The 17,435-nt window shown below is 40.2% G+C and overlaps 1 protein-coding gene across 6 annotated transcripts in view; it reads right to left on the bottom strand.

Moving 5' to 3' along the window:
• The window catches only part of LOC104589013 (glucosidase 2 subunit beta-like), a 67,016-nt gene extending 51,991 nt beyond the window's left edge, over window positions 1-15,025 (bottom strand). For 5 of the 6 annotated variants that reach the window (XM_088903707.1, XM_088903708.1, XM_010247174.3 and 2 more), the window contains exons 1-4: window positions 14,770-15,025; window positions 14,575-14,688; window positions 14,059-14,154; window positions 4,627-4,866 (exon numbers count right to left, since the gene is read on the bottom strand). In XM_088903707.1, coding sequence (XP_088759833.1) covers window positions 4,627-4,866; window positions 14,059-14,154; window positions 14,575-14,688; window positions 14,770-14,878 — 559 coding nt within the window. In that variant the 5' untranslated portion in view covers window positions 14,879-15,025. The remainder of the gene's footprint in view (window positions 1-4,626; window positions 4,867-14,058; window positions 14,155-14,574; window positions 14,689-14,769) is intronic. The other variant, XM_010247176.3, reaches the window with a different exon arrangement.
• Window positions 15,026-17,435: the final 2,410 nt, after the last annotated feature.

Raw genomic sequence — 17,435 nt, 5'->3', positions numbered from 1 at the left:
CTTGGAAAACCTCACCACTTTATTTCTAGCCCTTATCCCACCTTTTGACCACCATTCTTTTACCTTTTGCAAAAAATTTGGAACTTCTAGCCACATGTTTTCAAATCTAAAAGGTGTGGGGCCTCCAATAAGATCTTCTTGGTAGAGGCTTAAAGGGCAATGATCAGATGTCGCTCTAGGTAGGGCTTTCAGAGTCAATGTTCCCCACAACTCTTCCCAATCAATGGAAAAAAGGAATCTGTCCAGATTTGAGCAAACTTGGTTTTCTTGGAGATTTGACCATGTGAAAGAGGCTTATAACAAGGTAGGTTCTTTTAGTTCTAGGGACTCAATCAAGGAATTGAAGTTTCTCATACTAGTTGTTAAAGGCTGGTTGGGGTTGTCTGTCTCATTTGTATATCTTATTACATTGAAATCCCCACCATACACCACAGGCCCTCCCAAATGCTTCTGATTGCAGCTAGCTCTTCCCAGAATTTGTTCCTCTCTATATGAATTCGGCCCATACACATTAGTCAACACCCACTCCCTTCCATCACTCATCCCCTTGGCTTTTATTGATACTGAGTATTGCCCTATCAATTCCTCCTGACAGTCAACTTCCTCATTCTTCCACATTGTAAGGATCCCACCGAGGATGTTGAGTACCAAACCACCTATTGGTACTTTAAACCATTCCCCTGTCATGTAGAGCATACACACAAGATCCGTGAGTTCTGCAGCCCCACCCTATCTGCTTTCCCATCATCCGGTAACCACAGGATGATCCACAATCAAGGTGGCAGGATTCAAACCTATGGCCGGCCCGCCCGCCCCTGCCCTGTTGGGTTGGGTGGCCGCCTCGTCGTCTCTGTACCCGAAACAGATGCGCTGCGCTACCCAGCGCGTAACCCTGTCTCCCCTACCCAGCAAACGGTGCAAATGGAGGCTCGAAAGCAGCAAACGTAGGCAGCAAGCTACAAAGCAAGTGAAGGGCTAGGTAGCAAGTTGTCTACCCAATGGTTCAATATTGAGGCCTTAGTCCTATTGATCTTCTTAGTACTCGTGCCCACTTGTCCAGGCCACTTTGTCAACTCTCTACTCATGTAAGTCGTCTTATAGTGTAGTGCTATTTATCAAATTCTAAGTCGGGTCATGAGTACAATGAGTCAAGTGTTAATCTTTATCCCAAGATCCTTAAAGAATCGGTACAAACAAGAAAGACTCGCGAGTAATATGATTCAAGATCAAGATCTTGATTCTTGATTCTACTTCTTGCATCTGCGTGCTAGTAGCAGCATGATAAAAAACTACTGCGCGCGCTAGCAGCAAGAAAACGGCTGTGCTACCGCGCCGCACTAGCACTCAAGTAGGGCTCGTCACTCTTCAGAGGACAGGCAAAGAGTTTTTTTACCCGTTTGAGACCTGACATTTATTTACATTCTGGATTTTCATAGCTAGGTGCCTTTAATTCCTGAACTAGCCTAAAGCGTGCCGGTTGTTATGCCAATAGCAGCGCCGGGCAGCTAAGTTGGTATGGAAGAACTGCTGCGCCGGTCCGGTCTCGTCTCCCCCATGTTCGGTTCAGCGGGTTCATCAATTCGATCCACCGGTCGAGCGCCTAAAGCAGCTATTGCTCGAGCCCAATAGGGACAGGGAAAGGGACAAGTTAGTGTAGACTAGGTCTGCATGTTGAGCACTCTTTCTAGTTTTTCCCCTTGGATCAGGTATGGTCTAAACTCTGGTAACCGAATAAAGTTCTGGAAACAACTTTGGGTTGGGGATTCACCTCTAAAGGACCAGTTTTCCTCCCTGTACGCTCTGTCAGACTTGAAAAATGAACCTATCTCTTCTTTCTTGAGTCCTTCAAACTCCATTTCTAGTTTTGGGTGGAACCTGGGCCTGCGTAGGGCAATTAGGGATATAGACATGGACAGCATTTTACTTTTGCTAGCCACCCTTGAGAATGCTTTCCTAGATCCTGATAAGGAAGACACCAGAATTTGGACCCCTTCCACCTCTGGTACTTTCTCTTGTACTTCGTTCTTTGAAACCTTAACTCAGCCTTCTATCCCTATTGGGTTGTCCTTTCCAATTAATGAAATTTGGAGTAAGCTTATTCCTCCTCGGGTTGGTTTTTTTTGTTGGGAAATTTTCCTGGAAAGAATAAACAAATTGACTTACTTTAGAGAAAGAGACCCAACTATTGTCTACTTCCTAATAAATGTTCTCTTTGTAAAGCTGATGGGGAATCCGGTTACCACCTCATGGTCTCTTGTAAGGTTACTAAAACTGTATGGGAGTGGGTTTTTTCCAGCTTTGGGTGTTCTTGGAATCCTCCCGAGAGTGTCCAAAGTTTGTTCTCTCCTTCATTTTTCAGATGGCCTAATAAGTGAGGGAAGGTTATGTGGAGGAGTATTAGGGCAGCCGTGTGCTAGTCACTGTGGGAAGAAAGAAATTCACATATTTTTTTAGACAAGGAAAGAACCTTGGAAGAACTGTTAGACCTAATACTACTAAAGGCTGCCCATTGGCTAAAATCTATGGAATTGTTTTCAGACTTTCCTGTGGCTGACTTGTTAAGAAATTGGAAAGAGGTAGCTACCACTGCTCGGTGCAAGAGGACTCTTAGTCCCTCTTGGTCCCCTCCTCCCTCTAGATTTATAAAATTGAATTTTGATGGCAGTAGTGTAAGGAATCCAGGGCCCTCTGGGATTGGAGGAGTTTTCAGGAATGAGGAAGGGATTGTTATTGCTTTGTTCTCAGGCCCTATTGGAGAAGGTGACTCTCTTAGGGCTGATATCCTTGCAGCGCTGGAAGGAATTCGAAGAGCAAAGGAATTAAATATCAGCTGGTTGATCCTGGAAGGTGATTCAAAGGTGGTGGTTAGTTGGTTGAAGAAAGAGGACAGTGAATTGTGGAGCTACAACAATGAAAAGAAAAAGTTCTTATTGGCTGTGTAAGGACATTGAGATACAATACAGCTGGGTGAAGAGGAATGCCAACTCATTTGCGGATGGGTTGGCCAAGCAAGGGGTGAATAGGGAGTCGATCTTTTGGGCTAATTTTTAATTTTCTTTCATTGTATTCTGTTAATGGGGAGCTAAGACATTTTATCTCCCCTTTTGTATCTGAGGTTTCACAATTTTTTTATTATTAATGAAGTAGTTGTAATCAAAAAAAATATATTTCCATGACATATTTCCATTTCTATAGGTACTAACATGAAATATTACAGTGAAAAACCAGCACTATGCTGAGTGCATGAAATGATACAGTAACATGATGAGTTGGCAACAGTATTGTAAATATGTGTAGTGGCAGTAATGTAGAATAATTTGCACTTTATGTGAATTTAAATTTTTCTTGAACTTACTATATTATGTAGTTTTAACTCTTAAAGTCTACACGACAACTTTGCAGGGTATTATTTTGTCTATTAACCCTAGTTTCTAGGCTTTGATGGTTTGGAACAAAATAATCTAAAGAAATGTATGTAGGTTACCATTTCATAAAATACCATTATATATCTCTGCATATTTCACAATGTTTCCACCAGGTCTTATTTTTACAATATTTCCATGACACTTCCCACATGTTTCCAATATTTGGATAACTAATGTTGACATTTTAAACTTTTGGTCGGGTAGCACCTGCACTCTCACAATTGACAGCCTAAGTACCACTTGTTTAACCTTATGGTTTAGCCCCACTTATCACAAAGTATTTAAATGCATCTATCATCTCACTGTGTATGATAGAAAGGCACCCCATAAAGCATAATTTCAGGAGGAGAACACGTTTCACCTATTCATCTCATGCAATTTTTCAAGATTCCTGTGGAAAGTGTTTACTTCCATGTTCAGGGTCTCTGGATTTCATCCAACCTCAACAGCAGAGATTTTTTCTACATGGCCCAGGCTATCTGGGAGCAAGAAGGTGAGGGTTTTATGGAGTTGTATCCCATTTGCAATATGCTGGAACATATGGAAGGAAAGAAACAGGAGGACTTTCGAAGACAAGGCTTGTAGCATGGAGAAGATGGTTGCGGCTATGGGCAGATCAGTGGTAGAATGGGTGTTGATTCTTCATGAATTCAGTCAACTAAAAAAGGAGGATTTTGGGAGTGGGTTAGGAGAGGTCCTGGGATATCAAATATGTAATGCAGAGCCTGTTACCTAGTTTGGTAGATGGCTCTTTTGTTTTCTTTTCTTTTCTTTTCTTTGTTCTCAGGTGCTGTCTATCACCCTCTTTTTGTAACTTCTTTTCTTTCAATAAAATTCTTGCTATTTACTAATCAAAAAAAAAAAAAAAATCGGTGAGTGAGACATTCTTCAGAGTTCCCAGTCAAAGGACATTCACCAAAAACAAGTGTGATGTTTTCCATTCAAGTATACTTTTTTGATATATTCATATGATTAAAATGTTTATATTATACCCTTTCCTTTTTTATATATGCAAGTAAAATGTCCTACATTTATGTTGTATTATACTTTAAATCATTACAAAAAAAAAGCAGCTGCTCTTAGACTTGATTCCACATCTCACACTTATCAGCCCAGGATTTTTACCATTGCACCAAGCAATGGCCCCAAACAAATGCAATGTTACAATTTAAAAAAGAAGAGTGATGTGCCAAATCTATACCTTTTAGCTGCTGAACAAGATCCTTAAGTATCTTCTCCTCATTTTTCAGCTTCGATAATTCTGCTTCATCTTTGGCTATTGCTTGTTTTGCTTGTTCTACTTCCTGCTTCCTTATAATGACCCCCTCCTTATATGTTGCAATCTTTTTGTTCAGTTTATCTCGAGCCACTTTACCAGCTTCCCAACATGTGTTCGGACACTTCGCTTTACCATCATATTCATCACTCCCATCACAACAATCTGTTTATTATACATAAAAAGAATATTAAGGAAAAATAAGGAGCAGGATGAAATAGGTGAAGAAATATCAACTAAAAAAACAAATAGCCTTGTTCAGATCGAATTCTGGCTTCTAACTTAAACTGCTTGTTCAGATGGATGCCCGGAGCAACAAATGAATTAGCTGATGGACTTGCAAGAATGGGGGTTATAACAAGGATAGACTTTTATGGGGGTTCTGATTTGTGAGAAAAGCTTGGCTGTTTGGAGAAAACAGCTTTGAAGCTTCTTGCACTGACATCTTAACCCACTTAGTTCTTCTTTCTTTATTATTTTAATGAATATTGATTGCAATTACTCTTTTTCTATCAACAATTGCAATTACTCTTTTACCCCACACCCATGCATATGAACCTTCAAACCATCCCAGGCTGTTTTTTTCCAAACAGCCAAGCCTTTCCCCTGATTTGTATTCTGTTTAGTCAGCAATGGCTGTTCTCCTTGTAATGTCTTCTCTACATCTTTTGATACTAATCAAAAGAGAAAAAAAACAAGTGAATAAATGACCACCTGCAAATAAACATTCCATTAAGGTGTTAAGAATTCATAGTTCTCCAACTTGAACTCAGCTAGAAAGGTGTTCTTTCATGATAAAGTAAGACCAGGGGACCAACTCCAAATACGATAGCCTTCACCTAATAGAAAACCCCTTTAGAGAACATATGCAAAAAACTAGAAATTGGCTCCTATTGAATTAATGAATTAAAAAAAATAAAATTAAAACACCCTAATTCTTTCAGGAAAGAAAACTAGAAAACATCAGCCCCTTGATCTTCCCAATAACTGTCTTTAAATTATAGAATCACAAGGCATGAAGTAACAAGTATGATTCAGAATGGAGGCTTGGAGTCTTGGATGTATTTTAGCAATAACAGTGTAACAAAATAAAAACACAAATAACCAATAGAAAAGGACCTTCTAAGGAATGGAATGTTAGACAACGTATGCCCTCAACTTCAATAGGATGTTGTACACTGACATTTATTATTTCATGTGTCAATTGGTATGTTTCTGTGCAATACCCCTTAGATGCACATTTATGAGGCTTATGTGAGCTTAAATGTTCTCAACCAATGAACAAACATGAGTTCGTAATGCGAAGGTTGACATTCTTGTACTGTCGAACTGGTGGAGCAATCTGTCTCAAGTGCTCAAGTTGGACCTAAGGTACAAGGAATGGGTGTTTGGTAAACACTGAATGGGACCATCTCCAATTTAATCCTAGACCTTGGTGACTGTTGGATTAATCTGGAAAGTTGCTTATGGTCTCTTGACTTGATAATGATATTGCACTAAAGTATCGAACTAGTCTGCTTTGGACATGCCAATCAATGAGATCTTTCTATGGTCAAATACATGGGTATGTTGGAGTAGATTGGAATAGTACTTGAGTGTGTGATCATTGTGATAGGATCAGCCACTTTGTTGGACAAGGAGAGTATCATGGTTTACACTCTCTTTGATGGAAACCTAAAACCATTGGTAGTGGATGCCAACTTGTATTTGAAATCAGATTTGCAAAGTGTGTTTATATTAACAAATAATTTATTTCGATAAAAGGGTTGCGAATGGTTTTAATCTTGGGATCCATTTGAGCGAAGAGTGTGGCACTGCCTTGTGTAATTGGGGAATAGGCCCTCCCCTATCAGTAGTGTTTTTCATATTACTAGCTAAGAGATTGTTTGCAAGTGTCTAATTAGGACCAAAAACATGATGTTTCCAAATTAATATTCTTGGGCTCATAGGGTGGCTAAGACACAAGTGTTACTGTATGACATTAACTAAGCTGAATTCTAGGCCCAACACCACTTGGGCGAGTTCACTTGTTGGACAACGTGAGTTCAGCGGTAAGTTGCACTCTTAATTTAGTGTGATCTTTTAATTAGTTTTCCAACTTAGTTGGAATCTTCCTACTTAACTCATAATAGAACTTTAGAAAGACCAAAGTCTATAAAAGATTTGAAAGCAGTCTTAGAGACTAAGATTTTCATCAATTAAACTAACAAGGGAGATTGTCAATTTAGTCCAAACTTGGGAGAGTTTTTTCCTCTTCGATTTTACACAAGTTTATCAGAAAGCTTAAGAAGCTGTTGCAAATAATTCCAGCAGCCCCCCTAAGCGTTTTAAAAGCGCAAGGCGCAAAAAAAGTGCAAGGGCCAATTTGCGCCTGAGGCACAAGGTGCAAGGCAAGGCACGGGCCTTTTTAAGCAAGGCACAAAATTACAAAAAAAAGTCAGAAAATTCAAAAAATGCCAAAAATTTTAAAAAAATGAAAAAAATTCAAAAAATATTAAACATAATATTAATAAAAATATAAACTTAAATTTTAAAATAAACGTTTTAAAAAACCTATTATCTAAAATTAAAATACATAAACATAACATGTAAAGCGTATTCAAATGAAAATTTAAAAATAAAAGCAAACATATAAAGCATTTTCAAGCATGTAAAACCCACAATTTCTTTTTCTCCTTAATTGCATTACTTCAAGTAGCTAATGTGATGTAAAACATATTGCATTCTTGATTCTATGAGTCACCTTTGTACCACGCTCCTCGAGGCAAGCCCAAACAAGTCTACGTTAGGGTCTGAAATTCTTATTTCTCACATAAAAAAAATGATTTTATAACTTTTATTGCCTTTTAAGAAGATATTTTATTACAATGAATGAATAAACAACATTAGCAAATAAGGGGTTCTCGGAGCTCTCCCAGGTTTTATGTGAGAAATAAGAATTTCAGACCCTAATATAGACTTGTTGGGGCTTATCTCGAGGGGCGTGGTCAAGGGTCCAAGGGCGGAGCCCCCTTCACAACTTTATTCGACTAGCCTCTCACGGCCTTGCCCGAGGACATTACCCCTCCGCAGCTTTACTCGACTGGCTTTCCATGGCCTTGCCCAAGGAAATTACACCTTTACAGCTTTACTCAACTGACCTCCCACGTTCAAACCTCCCATGGCCTAGTGTTGTACTATTATGAGTTCAAACCCACTATTGATCATGTTATGCTATTTTGCAGGCTTACTATACAAAACATTTAACCCTACACTACTCAATGTTACCCTACCAACACTAGGGGTTGACCCCTTCCAAGCAACCGTGGCTAATTTCTCACAAATTTTGAGAAAATTTGGGGTTGATTTACTTATAATTTTCAAAAAAAAAATTGGGGATTGTTTTGCTTAATTTTTTCAAAAAAGGAAAATTGAGGCTGATCACTTGTAAAATTTGGAGACCACGTACTTGTAAAATTCCTCAAAATTTTGGGGGCTAATCACTTGTAAAATTCCTCAGAATTTTGGAGGCTAATGGTTACTTAATTAACAAAAATGCTAGAAAGCAAACCACAAACATCATTTCAAAGACAATCTAGGCATGTAGGCAACCCCTCTTGGGGTCTGGCCAGATCTTCTTCCCTCTTCTTTCTCCTCCCCCCAGTTCAGACCACCCTCTTCAGGCCTTCAGAGTGAAACCACAGTCCATGGCCTTACACACCATATTTGAATAATAATCTTCCAATAATTTATCTCCCTGCTGTAAGCAAAAGAATGTTTGGAATAGTTGATAAATTCAGATAGTATTGTTACTACCCGAGTACATCCTCTTGCACTGACCCCAGATTTGTTTAGAGGTATCAAGAAAGATCAAAGGTGCACTAATCTTAGGCTCCATAGAGTTCCACAACCAGGTTTTTATCTGAGCATCTTCTTAAATCCATTCAGCATACTTAAGATCACCATATCTTGGTTCTAGTAGGTGATGCACTTCAGTTTTCTTTTTTTTTTAATTTTGAAGAGTAAACAATAAAATTTTATTGATAGAAAAAGATAACTGATTGCAACCAGACATGGGAGCTAAGGTAACACCCAAAACCAGCTACAGAAAGGACAACAAAGACACAATCAAACACAATGAAAACAGATACCCCCCCCCACTGCAAAAGCATCTAGTCTTCAGCTTCAAATGACTTGTCATACCTGTTGTCATCCTCGTCCCAGACCTTTCCTCATTCGCTTACAAACTTCTTCTTCATTCAACATGTGGACAAAATAAAACTTGTCTCTCTGACTTTCTTCATCTCTTCTGGAGGTTTAACGTCTCCTTCTGTGTTCATGTTTCTTCTCTGACCTAGATTGACCCCAATCCTCCTAACTGCAACATCAAGCTTTTGGAATTCCTCGCACTCTGCTGATCAACCAGTTTCCCCATCCTTGTCCAAAGTCTCTTCTGAAGCCTTAGCACAGCAACTAGCATTTGGTCTCTTGTCTTTGCCTCCTTCCCAATCATCCCTTCCTAACATTCCTTCCTTGCCCTCTCCTTCCCACCTTACTGACTCCATGCTTCCCCCAAGCCCACCTTCCCTCCTTCTTGCCTTCTAAAGAGCCAGTGTTTCGATCCTCCACATCCAATCTCCATGGAGGGGATGAATTAGGAGATAGGCCAGTGTTTTGATCCTCCACATCCAATCTCCATGTAGGGGATGAATTAGGAGATAGCTCAACAACGAAATCACCCAGGAAATAAATTTACCTGTTTGCTGACCAAGTCTTGTCTCCTTTCTTCCACCACGGAATTCCTTTGGATCAAAATTATTCTCATAGCTACCACATTGAACTCCCTCCTTGAAATCCACACGAACAGCCTCAACAATTAGACTCAAGAGCCACTTACCAGTATCCTCAGATTGAACCATAAGCCTGAATCTTTGACTCTGCTTGAATTTTCTCCTTTCCAAAACCCTTAACCTGCAGCGGTGCTTCTTGGATATCACTTCGTATCTGTTAGGGAGCCTGACTCTCGAGTCACAAACCACATTTGGCCCTCCATAACTTCTTCCAATCCAAGACACCTCCTTGGCTTCTGAAGTTCCAAAACCCACCTTTTCTTTAACCACCCCAACACCCACCTTTTTTTCATCTTCCACATGTCCCAGAGGACTAGCTTTCCCCCTATCACCATCACCTTCTAATAAAGGACAACCCTTAACAGCCCCATTTATCTTGGTAAATGCCTCATTGCTTGAATCCACATGAGCCCCACCACTTTCAACACTTTTTGGGACTCTCCGATCATTAATCTCAATGCGGTCCAAGGAAAAATCCCCAACCAAACCATTGAAGTTTTTACTTCCAAAAATATCCTCGTCATCAACCTTTCACCCTTCTCCTTCGACCTGACTGTTTGTCTTCCTTCCAAGTCCACCAGAATGCAAGCAAACCTTCTTAGCTTCCTCATTCCACCTCTTCATATTTACGATCCATCTTACTGGGTATGAACCTTCTATAACCAGCCTAAGTCGAAACTTTCACCAACAAATCAAAGAGACAGGGGCGTCCAGACAAGGTGGATTTCATCAATTTCGATTAAAATACAAGCAGCAATCAAATTCCTCCACAAGATTGTTATAGGACCAACAAATCTAAATCTTCTGCAAGCATCTCCCACAGCCTTGAAGGTTTGAAGACTTGACGCATGCAAAGGGATCCCGAACACAGTAAGCCACACCATGTTTAAAGGACCCATATCCCTGATTGCTCCAACTAAGGAATCCACCTTCCCATTCTGAGGTCAGGATAATGAATCTTATTCTGTTCACTTCTCAGGACAATGGGACATTGCTTGCCTCCTCACTTTTGAAAGTGAACAAAAAGAAACCAGCATTCAAACGTCTGACCTGAAAAGGCTTCCCAGGTCGCCACTCAGCAGCAGCCCAATCTTCAATCTTCTCCACATCTAGATCGGAGTTAAAAAAACGACCAACCAGACTACGTCCAAGAGCCTGAGTCTCTCTCTAATCTCTCCATCCAATTCATTATCACTTCCTTCATATCTCACACGTAGAACCTTTAGTGAATACCTGACCATGTAAACCAGCTGCATTTCTATTGATTTAGCCCATACAGCATAATTACCACTTCCATTTAACTTTATTGGATGTCATATGAACACACATGACTTTGATACCATCACAATTGATGAGTCATTCATATTCAACAAGGATCAAATAAGCAGGTGTCTAACAGGTTCTGCACTCAATAACTGTCTTGAATAATATTATAAAATAAGAAAGAACCAACTCAGTCACCAGATGAATCACTCTTCATGGTCACTCACTTAAAGTCAATCATCAAATTGGGTAGGAAATCATGTATATGATCATTCCTTCAATTGAATCACACCACATATACTTTCAGACTTGAAGAAATCACTTCTATTCATCACACGTCCAGTCGAATCACACCACACATACTTTCAGACTTGAAATCTCCACAAAACAATTGTCGTCTCTTGGTTTCTACCCACTAGAGGGTCTCCCTTCAATGATCACCTATCACGACTGTTAGACAGTGTATGCCCTTTGGTTGGTGCAATCACCACAGAATTGTTAGACAGTGTATGCCCTTAGCTCCAATCAGAATGATGTACATTATGACATTTAATGTAAATGAATAAAGTACATATTTGATTCATGTTATTATGGTGTGCTTCTGTGTAATACTCTTAAACTGGACACATGAGACTCATATTAGTTTAGAATCTTCACAACCGTTGGATAGATCTGGGGAGATTTATCCTGCCAAGGCTGACACTGATGTGCCACCAAGTTGGTTGGGGTGGCTTGTCTCAGCTGCTAGGGTGAGACCTGAGGTACATGCAGTGTGGGTTTTCTTGAAACCCTGAACCGGACCAAAATTCCAGTATTGCCCTAGACCTTGGAGATAGATGGGCAAAACTGGAATGTTACACCTGACCCCTAGACTCGATTATGATACTACACTAGGTGTTGGATTGGGTTGTCTTTGATATGCCAATCAGTGAGATCCTTAGAGGGTGTCAAAACCTAGGTATGTTGGGACAGTCCGAGAATTCATCCGAGTGGGTGATCATAGTGACAAGATCAGCCCCTTTGTCGGACAAAGTGAATGTTCGGGGATGCACTCTCTCTGATGGAAACCAAAACTGCCAGCAGTTGATTTCAACCGTTGAAATTTGTTTTGCAAAATATATTTATACAGAGATATACATATATATATTATGGTTTCAAAATGTTTGCAAAAGGTTTTAATTCCCGGGATCCATGTGAATAGAGAGTGCAGCATTGTACCTTGTAACCGAGGGAGATGTCCTCTCTTGTCAGGTAGTGTTTGATCATTATGGGCTGAGAGGTTAAGTGTAAAACCATTGAGGGTAATACCTGATGGGTTAATCTTGCATCTGCCCACAGTCCTTGGGTTTTTATAAGATGGTTTGACCCAAAGACCATTTAGTGTAAATGTTGGGCCCATTAAGAGCCCATGGTGATGGACTCAGGGGTTCACTGTCTCCTATAGTGAATTCGGCCAGACCTTGTAACAGAGGTTGGGTTCCATGTAGCTGATGTGTAGATCAATGTTTAGGTTTCATGCAATACAAGAATATCCAACTGGGCAGCAGTTTGGAGGGTAAGTGAGCAGATGGACTTAATGGGCCTAAAGCCCAATTCGAACTGACTTAATGAGATTAATTAAAAGGGGGCAGTTCTGGGATTTAGATCAGTAGATAGAATAAGGGATTGTCCCTATCCACTCAGAGAAGTCCAAATCCAAATAAAGATTTGGATCAAGAAACTCCTAATTAGATTAGGAGGGTTGATCTTTATCTGCAGACAAGATAAGGGATTATCCTTATCTCTTAAAGAGAGTCCAGATCCAAATACAAGATTTGGATTAGGAAACTCCTAATGGGATTAGGAGATGCTCTCTTTAAAGGCTATAAATAGAGGAGCAGGGAGAACCTCCAATACACAATTCTCAGTTTAGAGATTAAAGAGAGAGAAGAACTTGCAGTTCGACTGCTCCTATCTTCTGCTCTTTCCTGCTCCTTCCACCATACCATTTCGATCTCCACCTGTGGAAGCGATCAAGAAGTGTTCTTGATATTACCTTTGGCAGAAAAGATAATCAGAAATCGTGCTCACTGGCCCTCCATCAGATTCTTGCTAAAGAATCAGGTTCTTGCTGAAGAGCCATCTTGTTGATTTTGCTTCATCCTGCACCGTATCATCTTCGGTGGAAAAAGTCTTTGGATCTTTCCTTGGGCGTGAACACCTTCATTGGAGGTTATTGTTACTTCGTATCAGGTATAACCCTCCACTCCCTTTTAGTTTCAGATCTAGTCTGGTTTAAGTTCAAGATTGATCCTTGAAAATGCAGTTTTCTAAAACAGGGAATGTGATTCCCACATGGGTGAGAGAGAAATTTTGAAATTTCGCCCAACCTTCCTGCAAAGTTTGGCCATGCATATGATGGATCTCTCATCCCTTCAAGAATAAGGTAGGGAACCAAGTTTTTGGAATCAAATAAGGAAAGAGAGATCTCCTTTCTGATTTCTCACTCTCCCTGCTCTAATACCATGTTAATATGTTGTTATGGAATCAGAGTTGTAGTAGAAGAAGTGATCAAGAAGAAAAAAGAAGAAAAGGAGAGGAGAACTGAGGAGAAGAATTGACCAAACTGCTTAGGAAGAAAATAGAAAGCTCAATCAACCCTATAGTAGTCGACCCTCTTTACATTAAAATCAAGATAAAGTGGGTTTACAAATATGCCCCTATTTATGATAAGATATTGGCAAGAGTGCCCTTATTCATAAGAAATGGATCCTAAATTATCATATCACCCATATATACTCTCAACATGTACAAAGGATACAAACCAAAAGGATAAGAACCATAGTTGTTAAGGCAACATCTAGAGAGGAAAAGGCAACCATGGAGGGTCTTGCTTAATTGGCTAGCTATTTCGTGATTTCTACATGGTGCCATTGTATACTTTATTCTTGATTTTTTGAGATTATAATAATAAAATAGACATTATTAAACTAAACCATTCAGTTTGTTAGTTAAAATACTAGTTTCTTTTTAAAATACTAGATTATAATAATAAAATACTAATAACATGGGACATGACACAATCTTTTAACATGAAAACTATAAAGAAATATTAAAACTAAATAGACCAAACAGACATCATTATAGTGAGATTGAAAGGAAGCATAAAGCAAATTGACTTAATTCAATGTCTTGTTAGCTAATTTTAGAAGCATAAAATCAAATTCCCACCAATCACCTTTTTTACAATAACAATGAATTCAGAAAAGGAAAAACCCATTCTCACCGCAAATGCCATCATTGACTCTCGAAGAGAACAGTGAAGAAGGGACATATCCTGCGTTTTGACAATAGAACTTCCCTCCCGGGCATGCCGATGTGCCTGCAAATCAGAAAACTGATATCTAAACATTGACAATAACATTTATAGAAAGTAGAGAAAAATCAGGCCAGCTTCTATGTTCAATGAACAATGTAACAAAAAGACCCAAACACATAAGAAAACCAAAATCCCATAACCAGTTCCTTTGAATAAAAGACTTTGTAGCGTCTATCCCTATGATCAGTTCAGACCCCAGACCAGTATAATAACCCGACTAACCAATTCCCTTCTCTATATATTCAAAATGATCTCTAATGTCCGCTTTTTTCTGTACTTCTTAGCAGTAAAAACCAACCAAGCCAAAGATTCGAAACACCTAGACCAGAAAACAAAATCACCCAGAAAAGCCTCATGGAGACATAGAGAACAAATGCAATACCCATTTGCATTATGCCGATGCAAAAGGCTACAATGGCAAACCTGGCTCATCAGTTCCATCCGGGCAGTCGCAGAAGTCATCGTTCATCTGAGCTTTGGTAAATTTTTTTGATCCATCTTTGCATTTAATAATCTCTCCCTTGAAGTATTTCTCATCTGAGTAGTCAAAGAAATCCAGAAATATTTCAGTTTACTTTAAACCAGAGACAAACAATACGAAGATAAATAAGTCCTCACCTTCGGGAGCAATTCCAAGTGAATCTTTCGACGCAGCAGAACCTGATCTGGGAATTGAAAGCAGAAAGAAGATGCCCAGCAGCAGAGAAAATCGACAGGTTCCCATCATTATCGAATGAAATCCAAACAGAGAAATACCAGATAATAATGCGAATCAAATAAATTAAACATGCATTTCTTTTCAACCAAATAGCGATGATGGACGGGCAAATTTTTTGTGAAATTTTTTACTCTCTGTTTCAGTCTTTCAGAAAGACAGAAATCATAAATAGCTTCTGTACGAGAGAGAGAGAGAGAGAGAGACTGGGGGTGCTCACGGTTCGGTTAAACGAACCGTGGGTTTTTTGACCCGAACCGGTACTAGCGGTTTTTGGAAACCGGTAACCAAAATCAAACCGAAGTCAGTCGATTAACCGGTTGACCGGTTCGGTTCATCGATTTTTTGGCTTTTTGATTTTTACAATATATTATAAAAATATATATAAATATATAATAAAAAATTATATATATAATATTATATTTTAAATAATAAATAATATATCATATATTACAAATATATATTTATATATAATGCATATTTATTAATTTATAATATATATAATATATGATATACATAAATATGTATAAAATATATAGAAATATATGTATATCGGTCAGTTTGGTTAACCACCCGTACCTTCGGTGGTGGTACCAAACTGGTACCTTCAATTTTTAAAAAACACTGAACCAAAACCAAATCGACCGGTTCGATTAACCAATTTTTTTTGTTTGGTTTGGTTTTTCAGGTTTTTTTTTGGCTCACCCCTAAGACTGCCCAATGGTGATCATGGGCTTGGGTGGGCGAGGCTTAGCATCAATTATTACGGGCTTAACCCTAGGCGGGCTAGATGCGGGCCTAAGACACAAGCCCAGGCGGGCTGGGACCCTAGAAAAGAACAAAACAAAGTATTTTCATCTTAAAGGCTGTAACCTGGAAGCCTTTAACAATATAACATGTAGTTCTTTTTGTCACTTTCAAGGTGAAGAGGCCAAGGGGCCCACCTGCAACCAATCATAAGATGTTAGAGTCCCCATAATGTTGTCCCAAGGGCGAGTACTCTAATAGTCAAGTTAGTTGAGGGCTCAAAGAAGGGTGAGGTCTCAATAAGCTAGAGTAAATTGAGAATACAAGTGTGCATAAGTGAGATATCTAAGGCCAAGGGTCCTTTATATAGTCAGTGTCGCCTAGGAGTTAGCGTGGTGTGCGTTGTCGACTTAAGCAAATAGACCTCGACTTCGGGTGAAGGGAGTAGAGAGATGAAGTTAGTGGTTGTGCTTGACGTCACTCCATGTCTTCGTCCATTGGTAAAAGTTGTGACTTGGGACACACATGTGTTGGTTCAAGAGGTCTGACCCGAAGGGTGGAGACAAACTAGGGTCAAACCTCTTGGCATTGTTTTGGTTATCGAGGCTAGTACCACATTGTAACAAGTGTTCTCTTCGCCGCGCCATCAAGTGCCAACCATCGTGCCTTCAGTCGCCACTCCAGTGTCCAAGTGTGTGTCATGGGTGGACTATGCATGTACTTTTGTATGGGGGATTGCCAATGGCATTATTGTAATATTGTAGTATGACTTTTCACCTTTTTGATGTTTCTTATTGTCACTCCCCCAAAAGCTTAACATACTCTTTGAGGGGAGGTAGGTAGTCGAGTGAGTTCATAAGCGTGTAAAGGTTAAGCACGAGATCCCCTCGACACTGTACTGTGTGCTTATGCTTACCACTGATTAATGCAATACAAATAGCCTTTTGCTAATTCGTGTGCCATCTTGTTGCCTTTTTGTGTGTGTTTGCTTTGTTGCGTAGGCTTACTTGCCCATTTCGAGTGCCGCACGGGCCCCAACGATTACCCCCGTGATAGTTGGTATCAGAGCAGGAGCTCTTTTTAAGCCATTCGACCCGCGACGCGAGTTACAGCATGAAGCACAACAGGGACATCGTGGAGGAGATCGAGCATGGACTCTCCACATCCCATGAGGCCGATGATGCGACCACCGACGACATCGGCAAGGACAAGGAACCGAAGCCCAGCAAACGTGAGAAATCTTCCAACAAGCATGCAGCCGTTGAGTTGCGCATGCTGCGTTGCGAAGCCACCGTAGGTGAGATGCAAGACTCGATAGACGAGCTACATCAAAACATGGAAGCCATGGACAACACACTGGTCGAGATTGAAAGTCGCTTGAGTGGAGTCGTGGACGAGGTCCGAGACATAATCAATGGCACGCTCAAGCAAATTTGCAGCACTGCGCGCCAACAAGAAGCAAGCTCCTCCAACTCGCAGGTCCAAGACAGGCTTGACAGTTTTCAAGCCCAGCTCGATGAGATGAAGAATGAGTGGGCAACGTGGAGAAGAAGCACCTCCACATCAATGGTCGTGCAGGCCCAACTAGATGAAATGAGAGCGGAGTCGGCCTCACTGAAGTCCGCCGCATGTGCCTTCTCCGACACCCAAGCTCAATTAGAGGAGTTCAAAGCAGAATGTGCAATCTTGAAGAGGGCCGTCGCTAATCCAGCCAGCACTCCCTTTGCACATACTCCCTCCCACATCTAGATTAGGGAGCCAACTCCCTATTCGGGTACCCGCAATGCACGAGAGCTCGACAACTTCCTGTGGCAAATGGAAC

The sequence above is a fragment of the Nelumbo nucifera genome, chromosome 4 (genome assembly GCF_055504915.1).
Source record: "Nelumbo nucifera cultivar China Antique chromosome 4, China Antique-T2T, whole genome shotgun sequence".
NCBI lineage: Eukaryota > Viridiplantae > Streptophyta > Magnoliopsida > Proteales > Nelumbonaceae > Nelumbo > Nelumbo nucifera.
The sequence above is the reverse complement of the archived record's forward strand: the minus strand, read 5'-3'. Positions and strand labels throughout refer to the sequence as shown.